This window comes from Prionailurus viverrinus, chromosome A3, assembly GCF_022837055.1.
Source record: "Prionailurus viverrinus isolate Anna chromosome A3, UM_Priviv_1.0, whole genome shotgun sequence".
Taxonomy (NCBI): Eukaryota; Metazoa; Chordata; class Mammalia; order Carnivora; family Felidae; genus Prionailurus; species Prionailurus viverrinus.
The window spans coordinates 81,095,151-81,113,860 of NC_062563.1; the positions used below are offsets into that span (position 1 = coordinate 81,095,151).

Here is an 18,710-nt window from a genome sequence, read left to right on the forward strand (position 1 = left end):
TAACCATTTAGCATTCATCCAGCCCTTTCTTGCCTTTATTCCTACTAGCCTTGTTTAAACTCTTAAAAATATTTGCTAATGACTTTTTTAATGCCGATCAGTTCTTCAAATACTTCAGAATGTATTTAAGAGTCAAGGATGGAGATCATGACTTTTAAAAAATGTGTTTTCCTGTTTCATCTCTGTTCTTTTCTGACTCAATACATGTAAATTTTTGCCTTTGCTCTGTATTTTCACATACCTTTTTAGTCTTGGAAGATTTTTTCCTCTATTGCCAAGAACCTTTTATTTTTAAAAATATGTTCCCATTTCTTCTTTTATTTTTTTAAATGTTTTTATTTTATTTTTGAGAGAGAGACAGACAGTGGGAGCGGGGGAGGACAGAGAAAGAGGGAGACAGAATCCAAAGTGGTCTCCAGGCTTTGAATCATCAGCACAGAGCCCGATGTGGGGCTTGAACTCACGAACAATGAAATCATGACCTGAGCTGAAGTCAGATGCTTAACAGACTGAGCTACCCAGGTACCGCCCCGCCGCCCCCCCCATTTCTTCTTTTAAAAAAAGTTTCTATTACTATAACACTGTATTAGTTTAAGGTATACAGCATAAAGATTTAATATATGCATATATTGCAAAATTATTACCACAATAAATTTAGTTAACGTCTATCATTTCACAGTTACAAATTATTTTTTCTTGTGATGAGAACTTTTATCTACTTTTTAGTAACTTTCAAATATACAACACAGTATTAAGTATAGTCACCGTGTTGTACATTATATCCTTAGAACTTATTTATCTTATAACTGGAAGTTTGTACTTTTTGACACCTTCTGCCCCACCTTCTGCTTCTGCAACCACCAGTCTGTTCTCTGTATCTGTGAGTTTGGTGTTTTTAGATTCCACATATAAGGGCATACAGTATATTGTCTTTGTCATTTCACTTACCATAATGCCCTTGAGATCCATCTGTATTGTCACAAGTGGCAGGACTACCTTCTTTTTTATGGCTGAATAATATTCCAGTGTGTGTGTGTGTGTGTGTGTGTGTGTGTGTGTGTGTGTCTGTGTGTGTGTGTCTGTGTATGTGTATCACATTTTCTTTATCCATTCATCTGTTGTTGGACACTTAGATATTTTTCTGTCTTGGCTATTGTAATGTGAACATGGGGGTGCAAATATATTTTCAAGATAGTGATTTTGTTTGCTTTAGATATATACCCGGAAGTGGAATTGCTGGATCATATGGTCGATCTATTTTTTACTTTTTTGAGGAGCCTGCTTACTGTTTTCCATTGTGGGTGCACCAATTTACGTTCCCACTAATAGAGTATAGGGTTCCCTTTTCTTCACATCCTTGCCAACACTTGTTATCTTTTTGATAATAGCCATTCTAACAGGTCTGAAATGATATCTCATTGTGGTTCTGATTTGCAATTCCCTGACAGTGTTGTTGAGCATCTTTTCATGTATGTGTTGGTCATGGATGTCTTCTCTGGAAAAATGTCTGTTGAGTTCCTCTGTTCATTTTTTAATTAGATTGTTTTTTTGTTTTGTTTTTGTTTTGTTGCTATGGACTTGTGTGAGTTCTTTATATATTTTGGATATTAACCCCTTATCAGATATATGATTTGCAATATTGTCTCCCATTCAGTGGGCTATCTTTACATTTTCTTGATAGTTTCCTTTGCTGTACAGAAGCTTTTTTAGTTTTATGTAGTTCCCCTTGTTTAGATTTTTGCTTTTGTTGCCTTTACTTTTGGCGTCAAATCCAAAAACAAAAAACAAAAAAACATCGCCAAGACTGGTGTCAAGGAGCCTACTGACTGTTTTCTTCTAGGAGTTTTTTATAGTTTGAAGTCTTATGTTTAAGTCTTTAGTTCATTTTGTGTTAAGTTTTTGTGTATAAGTTTTGTGTGTACGATATGGGTCCAACATTATTCTTTTCCGTGTGGCTGTCCAGTTTTACCAAAACCATTTATTGAAAAGACCATGCTTTCCCCAGTGTGTTTGTGTGCCTCCTTTGTTATAAATTGATTGTGTATGCACGGATTTATTTCTGGACTTAAGTTTCCTCTTTGTAATTAAGATTTACAACTTATATTTTTAAATTTAAGTTTTACAAGTGGCACATATAAATCATTTGCAAAATCAAAGAGTTCTGTAAAGCTTACAGCAGAGAAAGCTTATAACAGAGTTCCTCGCTTCACCTTTTCCGGCCTTGATTCTGCTTCCTTATAGAAAACCACTTTAAACTCTTTTAGTTCTTCTGGTGTTGTGCTCTGTATTCTTCCAGGACACATTAAATTTAATTATTTATATACCACAAAATTTATCCCTTTATAAATGTACAATTCAGTGGTTTTTATTATATTCAGAGTTGTGCATTTATTATCACAGTCTAGTTCAGAATATTTTCATCACTCATAGAAGAAATTGTGTTCCTATTAGTAGGCATTCCCTATCTTTGATTCCCTCTCCAAGGTTCTAGTAACCATGAATCTACTCTTGCCTCTATTAATTTACCTGTTATGGTCATTTCATATAAATGAAGTTATACAATAAGTGGCCTTTTGTGTCTGGCATATTTTACCTAGTGTAATGTTTTCAAGGTTCATCTGTGTTGTAACATGTATCAAGTATGTCATTCCTTTTTATGGTTGAATCATTCTGTTGAATGGATATATCATATTTTATACATTCATCATTTGGTGGGCACTTGCATTGTTTTCATTTTCTGGCTATTATGGATAATGCTGCCATGAGCATTCATGTACAAGTTTTTGGGTATATACCTAGGAGTAAAATTACCAGATCTTTTGGGAAGTCTGTGTTCAACTTTTCAAAGAACTAACAAACTCTTCCAGAGCAGCTATACCATATTATAATCCCACCAGCATGGAGGGTTCCATTTTCATCATATTTTTGCCAATACTTATGATCTGTCTTTTAAAATATAATCTTCTGGTGAACAATGATATTTCATTGTTCAATAATATACTTTAAACTTTTTTAAAAAACTTTTTTGATTTTAGACTTTATCTATTAGCTTATGACTTCATATGGTTAAGCGAGGACTCAGGTGTCCCACCACCTCCTCCCTGAAGCACATTTACCCTTCCCTTTCACTATCCTTCCTCTTTTCTAATCAGCTTTATAAGAGTTAGATCAGAATTATTGTTATGACCTCATATTATTTGCAGCTGAGCCCTATGGTATTATCACATTTCCTTTCTTTTGATTTTTCTTGTGCTAAAAATTTATGGTGTTTTTGTTTGTTTTGTTTTTGTTTTTTTGCCTTTTTCTCTCCTGTGATTATTAGTCCTAAATTTTTTTGTTGGCCTCTCAAAATCCCTCTCAAAAAAGTTTAACATTGGTGATTTATCAGTTCCTTTTCCCTTGGAGCCTGCCAGTGTCCTGTTCCATTTGGAATGGTTTCTTTGTAGGCCTATGGCATTGGTGACATATTGAGAGTTTTTTTTTAAACTGTCATCCTGGGAGATTAGATATTTAACCTCTGGATTGATCTAAATTTCTCATCTTTTCTTGCCCTTTTAATGTCTCTGTTAACTTATTATTCTACATCTGGAAGATTTCCTTAACTTCAAAGAAACTCTTCAATTTTTGCTTTCCTAAATGAAAAATAATGACATAATTTCCAGAGTGCTTTCTTATTCTTTAAATCTCCTTTTTTGGGCTGCTTGGGTGGCTTATTGGTTAAGTGTCCGACTTCAGCTCAGGTCATGCATGATCTTATGGTTTGTGAGTTCGAGCCTTACATGGGACTTGCTGCTGTCAGCGCAGAGCCTGCTTCGGATCCTCTGTCGCCCTCTGTCTGCCCCTCCCCAACTCTCATTCTCTCTCTCAAAAATAAAATAAACATTTAAAAAAATCCTTTTTATTTTTTCCATGGATATAGTTATGTCTTTAGTTTCTTTTGAGTTCCTTTCTTCTCTTTTTTAGCCACTTGCCTTTCATATTAGAAGTTTTCCTCGGATGATCCTTCATTGTTCATATTTAAGATGGAGACTATACAAAGCTTTTTGGAAGCTCTGTGGATGTACATAGGATGGTTGCTAACATTATTTGAGAATTTGCTGAGAGACAGGCACTGAACTGAGCACTTTACTGTCTTAACTGATCTTTACATTGGTCTTGTAATGTTCTAATTTCACAGATGAGAAACCTCTTGAGGCTTAGATGATAAAACCAGAGGAAGGGGAACCACATTTAAACCCATATCTGTCTGCTTTCATGTGATTCTTTTATCCGTCATATTCTGTTTTCCTGTCTCCCTCTGAATAAATGCTTTGGAATACCAGGAAACCTCTTGAGAACCATGCAGTCAAATAGAAACAAGACAGACAAATATAATCATCCAAACACAAAATTGCAGCAATTACAGAAACCTGTTGAGAGTAAATATTGAATAGAATTGTTTTAGGAGGGCTGGGGAATGTCCTGAGTGATGTATCCTTTTTTTTCCCCCCGTAACCTCAGTTCTAGGGAGCAAGGTACATAAATTGGAAATACTAATAATTGTGTGAATGACATGTGAGGCTTGTTCCAACAGGACTGTAAGAAAGGAAGTAGTAAATAATATGCTAAATTAAGAGAAGTGGTGTGGGTGATTCTGTAAAATAATAAAGTAGGGAGTATTATTTGGGAAGACCAATATTGCACACATAATACAGCAGTGATTGCTAATGATGCTATTTGTCTCAGAAATAACTTTATATTGGGGCATCGGGTGGCCCAGTCGGTTAAGCATCCGACTTTGGCTCAGGTCATGATCTCACGGTTCATGAGTTCGAGACTTGTGTTGGGCTCTATGCTGACAGCTCAGAGCCTGGAGCCTATTTCAGATTCTGTGTCTCCCTTTCTTTGCCCCTCACCCATTTGCACTCTGTTTCTTTCTCTCTCTCTCTCTCTCTCTCTCTCTCTCTCTCTCTCTCTCAATAAATAAATAAATAAATAAATAAATGAAAAGAAATAACTTTATATTAAAAAATGATAAACCTTTGTACTGTTGAATAGTACAGCAAAAAAGAAATATATATACATATATTTATTTATTTTTTTGATGGCTTGTTAAAAAGTATACTTGGTTCAAGTATGCCAAACTACACCTCCTCAGTCTAACTGGTGCTGTCTTTAACTACTGATATATATGTATTAGAAACACCTGTCAGCAAAAGTCCATGTTAAATATTTTTGACCAAAAGCAGTCACTCTGTGAAAATTTAAAGATAATAGGAAGATGCAAAATATATTTTTTTAAATGTTTTTTGTTTGTAACAAAGACTTACATTTCCTGTTATTAGAACTATCCTTTTATTTTACAGAAAAATATATCCTATATATGAGTACTTTGTCTTGTATAATTTTCTTACTATTGAATTAATTACTACAGTGTGCTGAATAACTCTTGTGAAGTAAGCATAAAGGAATATAATTAACTGAAGCTACAGCAGTTACATTACAATAGGAGGCAGATGTACCTAGTGAAGGATAAAAATAATTACTTGAGAAATAGTAAAGTTAGAGTACTTCTCTGATAAGACTATTTCTCCCCTTTTGTTTCAATATTCACAACATTGCACCATGAAATGTTCTGTTATGGCTAAGAGCCCGTTCCCTAAAAAGAATAACCTTGTTATTTAGTGAAGTGGCTATTCACATCAACTACAGGATTAATATTTTGAGCTCTCTTTTTCTCATTGTAAACATATCCTGGATTCTGTGGTGGCGGGAATATATTGTTCTTTTTGTGTTCTGAAGACTTATGGCTCCTTATTTTTAATCTAGGAAAAACTCAGAGGCTTAAATATTAATTACTAAGTTTTGAGTTATAGCTGTCTTTTATCTTTAAAAACATCAGTTTCATAAAAATGAAAACCAGTAGGACATAAAAAGGTTAAATTAATCTCAGTACTTTGCAATGTAAACTTATTACAAAATAGCAACTGTTTTATTGTTGTGTATGTCTGTATTTTTGATTTACTGAATTTTCTGGAATGTTGAAGAGTTCCTGTAGCAGCCACACCCAGAAATCCCAAGTGGTTTAACCTAATAAAAGTTGATTTCTTGCTCACTTCTCAGTCTAGAGAAGGTGATCTAGGTTGACTGGCCTTCCATGTGGTCATCCAGGAGCCCAGACACCTTTTATCTTATGACTCTGCCTTCCTCTGCATTCTAGAATCTTCTCCATTCCACTGGCTCCATTTTAGTGCCAATATGGTGATGGTGGTGTTGGGTGGGGTGCGAGTGAGGGGCTTCTTGCAACACCTCCAAGGACTAACACTATGCTTTGGACAGGAAACATAGTGGTCAGTTTACTATTCTGAAAATATTACTTCCCCTTTCATAATGTTATTCAAAGTTAGTAATATATTAGCTATCTCTATCTAGATTATCAGAAGATAGGAGGCAAGTGATTTCATGCCACAAATTCTTTTTTTTTAATTTTTTAATGTTTATTTATTTTTGAGAGAGAGAGAGAGACAGAGCCTAAGGAGGGGAGGGGCAGAGAGACAGAGACAGAATCTGAAGCAGGTTCCAGGCTCTGAGCTGTCAGCACAGAGCTTGACGCGGGGCTCAAACCCATGAATCACGAGACCATGAACGGAGCAAAAGTCAAACCCTTAACCAACTGAGCCCCCCAGGCACCCCTCATGCCATAAATTCTTTATTCTAGAACTTCTCATTTCATCTTAAAACACAAAATGCTTATTCAGTTGCAGTCATTTAATATTATAGTCATCAAATCATTTAGAACTAGCTGAGATCTTAGTCCTCTCTTTATCTGATAAATTAGGGAATACGCTCACAAATGGAGAGACATTCTGAAGGTCACTCAGGGCCAGAACTAGGAGAAAGAAGTTTCCTCCAGGCTAGTATTCTTTTCCTCCATACTATGTTGTCTTGGAAAGGTCGTCTTTTACAAATCGTATCTCCTAGATTAATACAAATTGTTCCCTCCAATTTCTTACCTTTCAGTACCCTTCTAAGATACTTACCCTAGGAAAAGGGGAATTTTAATTGATGTAGAAGAGAATGAGTGATCTGGAAAGCATTTGTCATTTTGTTATTTGGGCCACTAATGGAGTGTCATATTGACTTTCCATGCCCAAGGAAAAATGTCCCAGGAATTGGAGGGACTGCAAACAGAGGAAGGGAGGCTGCCAAAGTCTTGTGGGACCTATGTCAAATTTTGTGTAGGGCCAGCTCAGACCTTGGAGAAAATTTATGTTCATGTAAGACAAAGAACACAGTCCTTCCATTTCTGTTCACTTAGAAGCAAATTTATTCAGTTGTCTAAAAGCTCTTTAAATTGAAGTGAAATTTTAAAAATTAATTTGATTGTTTAACTCTGTTCATACTTTATTCTAAACTTAAAATGATTGTTTTATTTTAAATAACTTCCCCCCACATTTAAATAGTTTTCCAGCATAAAGCAATATAAATGCATTCCAGAAAATAAAGTATATCCTTTAAATGACACATAATTTTACTCTTTTTTTTTAATTTTTAATGTTTGTTTATTTTTGAGAGAGAGAGCACAAGTGGGAGAGGGGCAGAGAGAGAGAGGGAGACATAGAATCCAAAGAAGGCTCCAGGATCTGAGCTGTCAGCACAGAGCCCAACATGGGTCTCAAACTCACGAACTGCGAGATCATAACCCGAGCCGAAGTTGGACGCACAACCAACTGAGCCACGCAGGCGCCCCCATAATTTTACTTTTTAATAGTGGCCACAGTTAGCATTTTGAGATATTGCCAGCTGATGTCTTCTTTCATTATATAGTATAGGAAAAAATTTTTTAAATCTGTATTAAACAAACTTAACATGATATCCTAAGCATTGTCCCATGCTTGTAAATGCTGTTGGAAAATATATTTAATGGCTTTATAATTTTGTAGTAGATGTACTGTATTAGTCACTCATTTTTTGTTGGACTTTATATTTAAGGTGTCATAAATTATAGGTTTTAAAATAAATTGTTGGGTGTTGGGCAAGCTCTTTTTGTTAGCATGCTTATTTCTTGCGATATACATAAGTAGATCCTTCTAGGCATGAGGTTTTTGTTATCTTCTTTGTGTTCTCCAAGGTTGTGCTGGGAGTGGGGTAGTTTGTTTAATTGTTTGTCTCTCCCCCACTGGATTGTAAACTTTTAGAGGATCGAGGTTTAATCTTCTTTCATCTTTGTACCTCCATTGCTCAGCACAGTGCCAGGAACATAATAGGCATTCACTCAGTAAAATATGTTTTGCATGCATATTATGATTTTGGGAAATAATGAGATTGGTTTTCATGTGATGTTTTGGATTTTTTTCTCATGGCTTTTTTAGTCTCACCTCACACATGTATAAGACACACATGAGAATGGAATCTAAATTTAAGCCAGATTATTTTTTTTTAAGTTTATTCCTTTTGAGAGAGAGAGAGAGAGAGAGAGCACACAAGCAGAGGAGGAACAGAGAGAGAGGAAGAGAGAGAATCTCAAGCAGACTCTGCATTGTTAGCACAGAGCCTGATGTGGGGCTCAAACTCACGAATTGTGAGATCATGACCTAAACCAAAATCAACAGTTGAATGCTTAACCGATTGAGCTACCCAGGAGCTCCCAGATTCTTAAAAAAATTTACCTTGATACACAGTAGCTCACTAGTGGCAAAGAGGAGGGCATAAAATTTAGCGACAGGTCAAAGAAAGATACAGCTTACTGTTTTATAATCTTGTTCATTGTAGCTCTCTTATTTTCTCCTTTTTCCTCTCCTATTTTCCTTCTCCTGCCTACTCTCCAGAATTTAGCATCAGGACCATACTTTGAGACAAGTCTTGCTGCTTTTGCACTCAACTAGTTCCTTTTTAAGGACTGTGAGGGTAGGTTAGAGGTGTTAAATTTTAATTTTTTTAAATAAAGTTTTCTTCCCTGAATAAACCCACCAAAAGACTTCAGATCTTTTTAATGGAACCCTTTAGATAGATTTCACAGAAAGTGCATCTGTGTGTACATTTTGTGTGTATGTGTATAAAATGCTCATATATATATGTTTGTAGGTTTATATGTCTGTGTATATTTCATGTGTAGGCCTATCTGGCTACTTAGTTGATGGAGTAGAAATGTTAAATATGTGATTATTGAATTCTTTCTGAATCCCGAGCTCTACCAGGTTGTCTTGACTTTTGATAAAAGTTGTATAATTATAGGTTCTTTGATAGTTGGATAACACTCACAGTTGCTCCATCCCTGTGTCTTGTGTGCACATAAGTATTTAATAATATTTATTAGTAGTACAGCACAGATGCTTAAAATATTAATTGTGGTCAGCTAATTGTGTGGTTATTGGTACTCTTCTGAGAACAATAAGTCACAGCACCATTCTTTATTTTAGAACACTGCCTCACGTTGCCCTGATAACACAAAGGTGGACTGATTTCTCGTAAAGACATTTTAAAAATGGGACATGACTTAGAATCACAAAAAAGTTTAGTTGTCTCTGGGGGCATTCTCAAGTAAGTCATTTATGTTCTATTTACATTCTCAGAACTTCAGGCAGGTAGGTTAGGAGACCACCGTCCTGATTTTTTATAGTAAAAGTCTTCCCTGTTGTGAAGTAACACATCTGAAGTAAGGTCAGAATGATTGAGGGGAGGGAGATGCTGAAAAGCTGAGTTGGAAGGAGGCAACAGTGCAGGTGGCCTGGATGGGGGTGGGGAGATACCCCCACTGCTGGCGCAACCTATGCCTCACTAGTGTTAAGTCAGGAGTTAACAGGGATTACTTACCACTGTCCCTGTGATACAGTGGTTCTCAACGTTGGCTGCACAACTAGAATCACCTGTAGGAATTAAAAAAAAAACCTACACATGACACCAATTAAATCAGATTCTCCAGGAGTGGACCTAGGCATCAGTATTTTTCAAAGTTTCCCAGGAGATTCCAATGTGCAGCCAAGGTGGGAATCCCTGTAAAATTTGAATAAGCTACAGAGAGGATATATTATTTAGCTACTGGCTTTAGTTAGACCTGATCTATTATAATTAACCAACTGGGAATTCCTGGTGGAAACTTAAGGTTCATTCAGTAACAACTAACTGCCAAGAATATAAAGAAAGATATGGTTGATAAAGGAGTGCAGTCTAGTGTCGGAGATAGAAATAATAGTGTAATACAGGGCATATAGAATATTTAGATACAGGTGTTTCTAGGGTATTACTGGAAATACAGTAGTAGGGGCAGATAGCTGCTTAAGGTTTGGAATATGGAATGGCGTAGAAAGGAAATGAGAAGTGGTCAAGGTTTCACAGAGGAAGTGATGAGTTAAGAGTTTATCAGGTAGAAAAGGGAGGAAAGAGGAAGTTTTTAAAGAAAGGTAATAGCATGCAATGTGAAGAGATTGAAGGAATACATGTTCAGGTATTTGTAAGTTATACAGAAAGGAAGATAGAGTTGGGTGGTAAAGTGCCTCATAAAAACAACATTCAGGAATATGGACGTTATTTTGCATGCCAGGTTGTCAAAGGGCCAAATGCAGAAGCTGGTCAGATGTGAAGCCGTTGGTAGCGTTGGAGGCTCTAGTAATCCGGACAACATGGACTTTGTTTAAAGGCATTTAATTTAGAAAGGATTTTCAAAATTTAAATTAAAAGTTAAATAAAATGGAATATTATTAAGGGAAATGAATGTGTTAAATTCAACCTGTAAGCGCCAGTTTGTTAGTACCTTCCGTATAAGAGACCAGTATGGGATAATAAGCAAGGACAAGCCGTAAGATTTTATAGCATTTCTAAAGAAGTACCATAGAAATATCATTAAGAGTTGGGGTCACCTGGAGATGTGGAGATGAGAACATAATGAAAAGATTAATAGTAATCTAGGTTAAATGTTCATTCTAGCAAGCCATAAATACTTTCAAATAAGGTAGTTTATACACTTGTTGGCTACTCATTTCCTGTACTGTTAAGCTGTCAGCATTGATCATACCTTCTTCCCACCTCCATCTGTTACTTTACAGCTCCCCATCTTCACTGTCATTTGTCCTATTCTGCTTCTCTGTGTGTTGAACAAGGTTATGTTTGTTTCTGTGTTGGTTTGGATTTTAAGTTAACACTCTTGATAGTTCATAGAAACTTTCTTCTGTTTCATCTTATTTAGCATTTGGTTATTGCTCCCAAAATTTCACTGTGGGAAGATTCACCAAACCAAGCTACTGGTTTTAGTTTACAGTTGTTGTCTTTAATGCCTGACCCTCAGAATTGAACTGAGTCTTGGATGGAGAACCACCAATTTTCTATTTTTTTTTTTTAATTTTTTTTTTTCAACGTTTTTTATTTATTTTTGGGACAGAGAGAGACAGAGCATGAACGGGGGAGGGTCAGAGAGAGAGGGAGACACAGAACCGGAAACAGGCTCCAGGTTCCGAGCCATCAGCCCAGAGCCCGACGCTGGGCTTGAACTCACGGACCGCAAGATCGTGACCTGGCTGAAGTTGGACGCTTAACCAACTGCGCCACCCAGGCGCCCCACCAATTTTCTATTTATACCATGCTGGTTATTATCACCACCAGAAACATTGTGCATTTGTTTAGATGACTCCCTACTTAGTCATTTTCATTACTGGAACCTTCCTCCTGTTTTTTTTTTCTAGCGTTTCTTTGAGTTCTGCGACCTAAAATGAACAAGAATTAACATTTTACGATATTTATGTCGCTTTTTGCATCCTATTCCTTCCCTTAGTTAACTAGGATGCGTGCGTTGTAAACTCTTAAGTCTTCATATGCCTAAAACCATTTCTTTTCTTTTTTTTTTCATTCAACAAATATTTATTGACTATCTGCTCTTTGCTAGACAATGTCTAAAACCATTTCTTAAATGATGGATTAGCAGTATAAAACTCAAGGGTGACAGCTATTTTCCCTTAGCAACTTGAAGATCATTAATTTTATTGTCTTTTGGGCTTTGTTTCTGCTAACGAGAAGTTGCTCTCAGTCCAGCCATTCCTTTGTTGGTAACCTGTCTTTTATGGTTTTTCTCTTTATTCTTGCTGTTTTGTAGCACAGTATCTAGCTATTAGATTTATTTTTAATTATCCTGTTCATTAATATATACTTTCTATCTAAGGACTCTCTCTTCAAGTCTGGAATATTCTTAGCCTTATCTCTTAAGTATTTTCTTTGCCATTCCCACTGTTCTGAACTTCTAGAATTTCTACTAGGTGTATGCACTTCTCAATCTGTCTTTTATGTCTCTTACCTTGTTTTAAAATATTTTTATCATTTTATTTTTCTATGCTACATTTTGGGTTAGTTACTCAGTACTTTTTCATTGGGCAACTCTCTCTTTGGACAGGTTTGTAGGTGAATCACTGGGTAAGGGATTCATGACTGGTGGCCTTTTATGTGTATATATGTATATGTATGTATTTAATTAAATGAAATAAGAGGACAGGTCATCTGCTGATGGTGAGCGATTTTAGGGTAAAATAAATGACACATGGAAAGAGGTGAAGGTCACCAAGATGAGTGTACCATTCATTTCTTGGTTAAAAAGCTTTTATCTAAAATTTTTTAAAATAAAGATTTAAGGAAAATAACTGATAATCATAATCTTGATATTTTCCCCAAGTATTAAAGAGAATGCAATTGTATTAGCTGAGAACGTAAGGTTTTTGCTTGTTTGTTTTTACTTATTTTTACCTTATTTACTTATATTTACTTAATTTTACCTTATTAGCAGAAGGTAAGGAAGAGGGGTCTGAGAGTTAAAAGACCTATATTTCATATTTGGTTCTGCCAGAAATTAAAAAAAAAAATGTTTATTTATTTATTTATTTTGAGTGAGAGAGAGAGAGAGAGAGAGTGCAGGAGGGGGGTGGGTAGGGGCAGAGAGAGGGGGAGAGAGAAAATCCCAAGCAGGCTCCTCACTGTCAATGCAGAGCCCGACGTGGGGCTAGATCCCATGACTGTGAGACCATGACCTGAGCCAAAATCAAGAGTCGAATGCTTAACTGACAGAACCACCCAGGTGCCCCAGTGCCAGAACTTTTGATGAGTTATTTTGCCAATTTTTAAGCTTACAAAATAGGAATAATAGTATGTACCTTACATGTTTTTTTAGTACTGTATTGCTTTTATGAAGATTTTTGAGATTATAAAAATATTTTGAAAACCGCAGCATTGTTCATAAGATATGAGATGCAAAAGTAGTATAACCCATAGATTTAAATTATTTTATAAGTGTCATTTTTATGCTGTTGTCTCCAGATTAAAGTAGATAATGTGTTAGATGTATATAGCATTACTTTTTAGAGAAGATGTATGTGTGCTTTTTCTTTTGTCACCAGTTCCAAGTATTTTATTTTACTTGGTTTGTCCCAATGGATTAACTTACTAAAGGATTTTTAGAAAAACATGTGGATAAAATATTAGTCATTTAAATTAGATTACATTTATTCAACATTTGCTATTTTTGAATAATTTAGAGAGATTTATTGTAAAAGCAACTGCTCTATGTAATCTAAAGTAGGTGACATTTTTGTCCTTTTAAAAAAGGCACCAGAACTAAACTTTGTTAATTTGATGTAAGAGAACTTAAATTATATTTAATCTTTTTCCTGTTTGATAGGCAACCAGATAAACTGGTGGTGGTTTGGACAAGAAGAAGCCGAAGGAAGTCTTCGAAGGTTTGTCTCTTTTCAAAATTTCGTACCCAAATGTTGAATTTAACTTTTAGTTAAATTATTAAACTTCTGTAGTCCCATTGTAGATTTTAAAATATTACTTGACATTTTGGGTTATTTCTGATGATCTACTACTAAAATGGTTGATTAGGCATTTTGATTGTGTAACTGCAGTTCTGAAAATGGGAGCCAGATACCTGAGTTTTGATCTTGGATTTGGTAGCCTTGGATAACATCACAGTTATCTAGCTTCTCTGTACTAGTGTATTTATGAATTAATGATTAACTAGGTAACACTTACAAAATTGTTCCTGAGATTATTTACTCAGATTCCAAGAGGATGAAGTTAGGGCACACTTAAGGAATGGTGAGTTCTTGGAGTCCATTGCTGGGCTGCAGTAGAAAAGGAGTTGGGTTTCTCAAAGATTTTAATTAAAAAAAATTTTTTTTAATGTTTATTTATTTTTGAGAGAGAAAGAGACAGAGCATGAGAAGAGAGGTGCAGAGAGAGAGGGAGACATGAATCTGAAGCAGGCTCTGGGCTCTGAGCTGTCTTCACAGAGCCCAATACAGGGCTTGAACTCATGAACTGTGAGATCATGACCTGAGCTGAAGTTGGATGTTCAACCGACTGAGCCACCCAGGCACCCAAAGGTTTTAATTTTTTGCACTTATAGCTTTGTGGGGAGTAGAACAGAATTTTTAAAATGTTCAGTAACAATTCTGCAGATACTTTAAAAATTCCATTCTGTAAATAAGTATGAATGTATTTCTATAAGCACATAATAATTACAAGCATGTTAAGGATGTTGGTTTTTCCATAAGTAGTCCTGTGTGAGGAAAAAATTTATTCCTTTTAATTAAAATTAAATCAGGTTTAAATTTCAGAATTTTTAATATTTTTGAGGTATCTTGTCAAATTTTATTGTGCTAAAATTACATATAGTTCTTAATTATACAATTTAAGTCAATATATACTTGTGTAATTAGTACTCCTAATATCATATAGACTATTTTCGCCACTTTTTCCTTTGTGTCCTCCTCTGGTTAATTCCCAACTCTCAGAGGCAACCACTATTCTGATTTTTCTGTCACCATACAGTAATTTTGCCTGTTTTTGAATTTCATTTAAATGGAATCATACAGCAGTACTGTTTTGGGTGTGGTTTCTTTTGTTCAATGTAATGTTTTTGAGGTTTATTCATGCTGTTGTGAATATGGTAGTTTTTTTTTTATTGGTGAGTAGTATTCCATCAAATGAATTTACTACAGTTTGATTATTTATGCCACTGTTGATGATTTGATTCATTTCCAGTGTATATTTTGAATATTCACTACTGCAAAGAGGTTTACTATAAATATTACCATACCAGTATTTTAGGAGACAAATATTTTAATTTCTCTTGGGCAAATACTTAGGACTGGAATCAGTGGGTTGATACATTTTTAACTTTTAAATGTATTTCCACCAGCCATGTAGGAAAGGTCCATTTACATCATATCACAAATGATATCTTCTTCAAAGCATATATTTATAGTTTTGGGGCATTTGTATTTTGGACCTGTATTTTCTTATCCATTCACATATGAGAAAGAGTTCTGAAAATAGGCTTAGGGTCTTCTCTGTTTTGCTGGATATTGTTATTTTTGCCTAGTGGGTCTTAGGCTTTTGTGGAGAGGAATAATATAAGGTCATCCACTAAGTATGATAGATGAATATAACTATAACTATAAACTTTAGATTTAACATGTTTTTAGCTATCAACAGAAAATAATTTTCTCCTTTTAATAATTAGATACTAATTATTTTCTAAAAAAATATGAAACATAATGAAATACTGTGGATTATAGACCAATTCATAATGCATACCCATATTTGAAGTAAAATACACCTTTATTTAATTGCATTTTCAAAAGTCAGTCAAATAACTTTTAAGGCCAAATTATTTTTCATATTGTATCAAATATTGATTGAATCCAGATAGTAAAATCCAAACATATGTGGCTATAGGTTGATTTTTCCCAGAATGCATATTTTCTAGAAAGAATTAATTCTTATACTACTGTCAAATTGTGGCACTCTTAATATTTTAAATCCCTCCTGGATATTTCAGAATCATTGTGTTTCCTCTTAAAATATTATAGATGTAATTTTTTTGAAAAAAATTTAAGAACCCACCATGTGTTAAAGCTCTTTATATAGCAAGTGCATAGTATGTTCATACATATGTGAAATGCTGTGTTATAAGTTGTACAGACAGCTAAAGAAAAGGGCGAGACTTAAAAATCAGTTTCAGAAATTGTGAAATAAATGATTACAATATTATTGTAAAAGTTAAGCAGGTAACTTTTTTTAATCTTAAGAAACTTGAAATACATGACATTTTGGAATTCTTTAAAACACACACACACGCACACACACACACACACACAAACTTGTCTCCAGCTATTTTTATTAAATTAGCTATCAGTTATACCAAAACCAAGGACTAGAACCATTTTATTTCTTCTGAAAGATACTTCTGTTTTCTGATGGTTTTCCTTTAAGATATACATTATTTGCTGCTGAGTCCCATTGAAATCACTGAGGGAGAAAAAAAGATCTCTGCAACCATTGGGCAGAAAACATTCTAGTTTTTACTTTTAACTATGTTTTTGGAAAGAGTTTGAGTTGCACAGTAGTCAGTTTGGTTTTTGTCATCCATGTAGCTTATTATTTCTCTTTACTGATTCTGAGTATACCTGCCTTTTTTTATATTGATTGATAGATTGAAACTTATAACTGAGACCCAGATAAATATCAGATTAGTGAGTAAAATAATAAGGCACACTACCTTATTTTTTTTTAATGTTTTTATTTACTTATTTTGAAAGAGGGAGCACGAGTGAGGAAGGGGCAGAGAGGGAGGGAGAAAGAGAATTCTAAGTAGACTCCGCTCCATCATTGTGGAGCTCAATGCGGGTTTGATCTCATGAATCGTGAGATTATGACCTGAGAATCATGAGATTATGACCTGAGCTGGAATCAAAAGTCATATGCTTATCTGACTGAGCCACCCAGGCGACCCTACCTTAATTAATTTAAAGTTTAGTTCTTAGTTTAGTGCTCACTTTCTTTGGGCACATGTTTATCTTGATAGCTAAATATATAATTAGAACTCATTTTTTATTGAGAAAGTAGTTAACCATGGATAATTAATACAATGTGCAGCTTCCCTACCTCTTCTCCTCAAGTCATGGCATTTATAACAAAGATTTGTTAGGCTGCAGTTGATTTGTATATACTTAAATAAAATTATTTTTCGGTAAAATATATGGCAGTAGGAATCAAAGCAACTATGATAGTCCCCATAAATTATGGCAGAGTAGTATGTTGCCTTAAATATGGTTTTCCAACAGAAGTTTAAGCTCACAGAGAAATGGGAGGATTCCAAAGGGAAACCAGAGCTTTAAAGTCCTCACAAGCTTTTTGATGGCATTACCACCTTTACTTTCTTGCTCTGTGGTTGTGCTACAGCCTTTTACAATGTGCTGAGATAACAGGAGGGGCAGGGTACAGTTGCAGAGCTTTGCCTTATGGCGACAACTCTAAGGTAAACTCTACATGTGACATCTTAAACATATGGGTATATGCATTTTTATAAACCGAAAATTATCTATTTAACAAGTGACAGCTATATATTTTTAGTGAAATATTTTCATTTTGTAGGAATCACAAATAACAAGTGAATGTTTATTCTGTGTTTAGTACCATATTAGGTACAAGTCTTTTAGGGAAGGCATGACATGAAATAATTAGAAAGTAAGGCATTTTATAGAGTCAGTACCCTAAATTGAGAAATGTTACCTTTTTTCTAGGTTTGCTTTGGCATGTCAAAAGATCTGTCATATGATTAAAAAATGAGAAAAATTGTATAAGGGGAACTGGATAATGTGGCCTAATCCTTTTGTACTATTATCTGTACTAGATAGATTGGTGGCAAATAAAGAGATAACCCGCCTTTCTTAACTGTGCAAAGGAGCTGAATAGCTGTATGTGCGTTTCTGTGACTAATTTTTTTTCTTTTTTTTTTTAACGTTTACTTATTTGAGAGAGAGAGAGAGAGAGAGAGAGAGAGAGAGAGGAGAGAGAAGGTGGGGGAGGGGCAGAGAGAGAGGGGGACACAGAAGCTGAAGCAGGCTGCAGGCTTCGAGGTGTCAGCACAGAGCGCCTGACACGGAGTTCGAACTCACAAACTGCGAGATTATGACCTGAGCCGAAGTAGGCTGCTTAACCGACTGAGCCACCCAGTCGCCCCAGTGCCTAATGTTTTCTGAGAAAATCTTTTCTATTACTTTCAGTGAAGACCAATCAGGGTTCTTATAGTAGTGATGTTTGCAAATATGTGCTTCTCCTAAATCAAATTCTTAAAAACATAATTAATGTCTCTATGGATTTGTACAATTTTTTTTTACACAAATCTATTTTTGCCCATATTGGACTTTTCATTCTTTTTCTAGGTTCAGATTCCTGAATTCAATTGGAAGTGAAAGTTTTAGTAAGCTGTTTGAAAATAGGAATCTTTTTTTTTCGTGTTTGCTACTATGTACATCCCTGGTTTCCTTTACAATAAAATTTACTTCATTCTGTTTTCTGCCTACCATATAATATTTCGCTAACATTATAAAGGAGGTGGTGCCAGCTACTCAGCCAGACTAATTGATGTTGTTACAGTGTCCTAACTTAGCCAGGTTGTATAGACTCTAAAAGGAGTATCAGAAAACCAGAGCTCTGATTTAGTTGGACCTTTTTTGCTGGGGACAGAGATGCTGAGTGGAATGGTAAGAAAATGGCAGCATATTAGCAACTTGGGAACTAACACCCTTACATCTTCTTTTAATAAAAAAAAAAGATTTTAGTTTGTTAAGCAGATTTTATTTTTGTTTGTTCAGCAATCTAATTTCTATTCTGTGATCGAAGAAGGAGGATTGAAAGAGGTCATTTAGAGTGCTAGCATTAGGGTACCTGAAGAAATTATCTGATAC

General features: G+C 35.1%; 1 protein-coding gene across 11 annotated transcripts in view; it reads left to right on the top strand.

Annotated features, from left to right (window-relative positions):
- Nucleotides 1-18,710, top strand: part of EHBP1 (EH domain binding protein 1) — a 372,579-nt gene that overhangs the window by 90,008 nt on the left and 263,861 nt on the right. For all 11 annotated transcript variants that reach the window (XM_047852777.1, XM_047852775.1, XM_047852780.1 and 8 more), the window contains one exon: nucleotides 13,631-13,688. In XM_047852777.1, coding sequence (XP_047708733.1) covers nucleotides 13,631-13,688 — 58 coding nt within the window. The remainder of the gene's footprint in view (nucleotides 1-13,630; nucleotides 13,689-18,710) is intronic.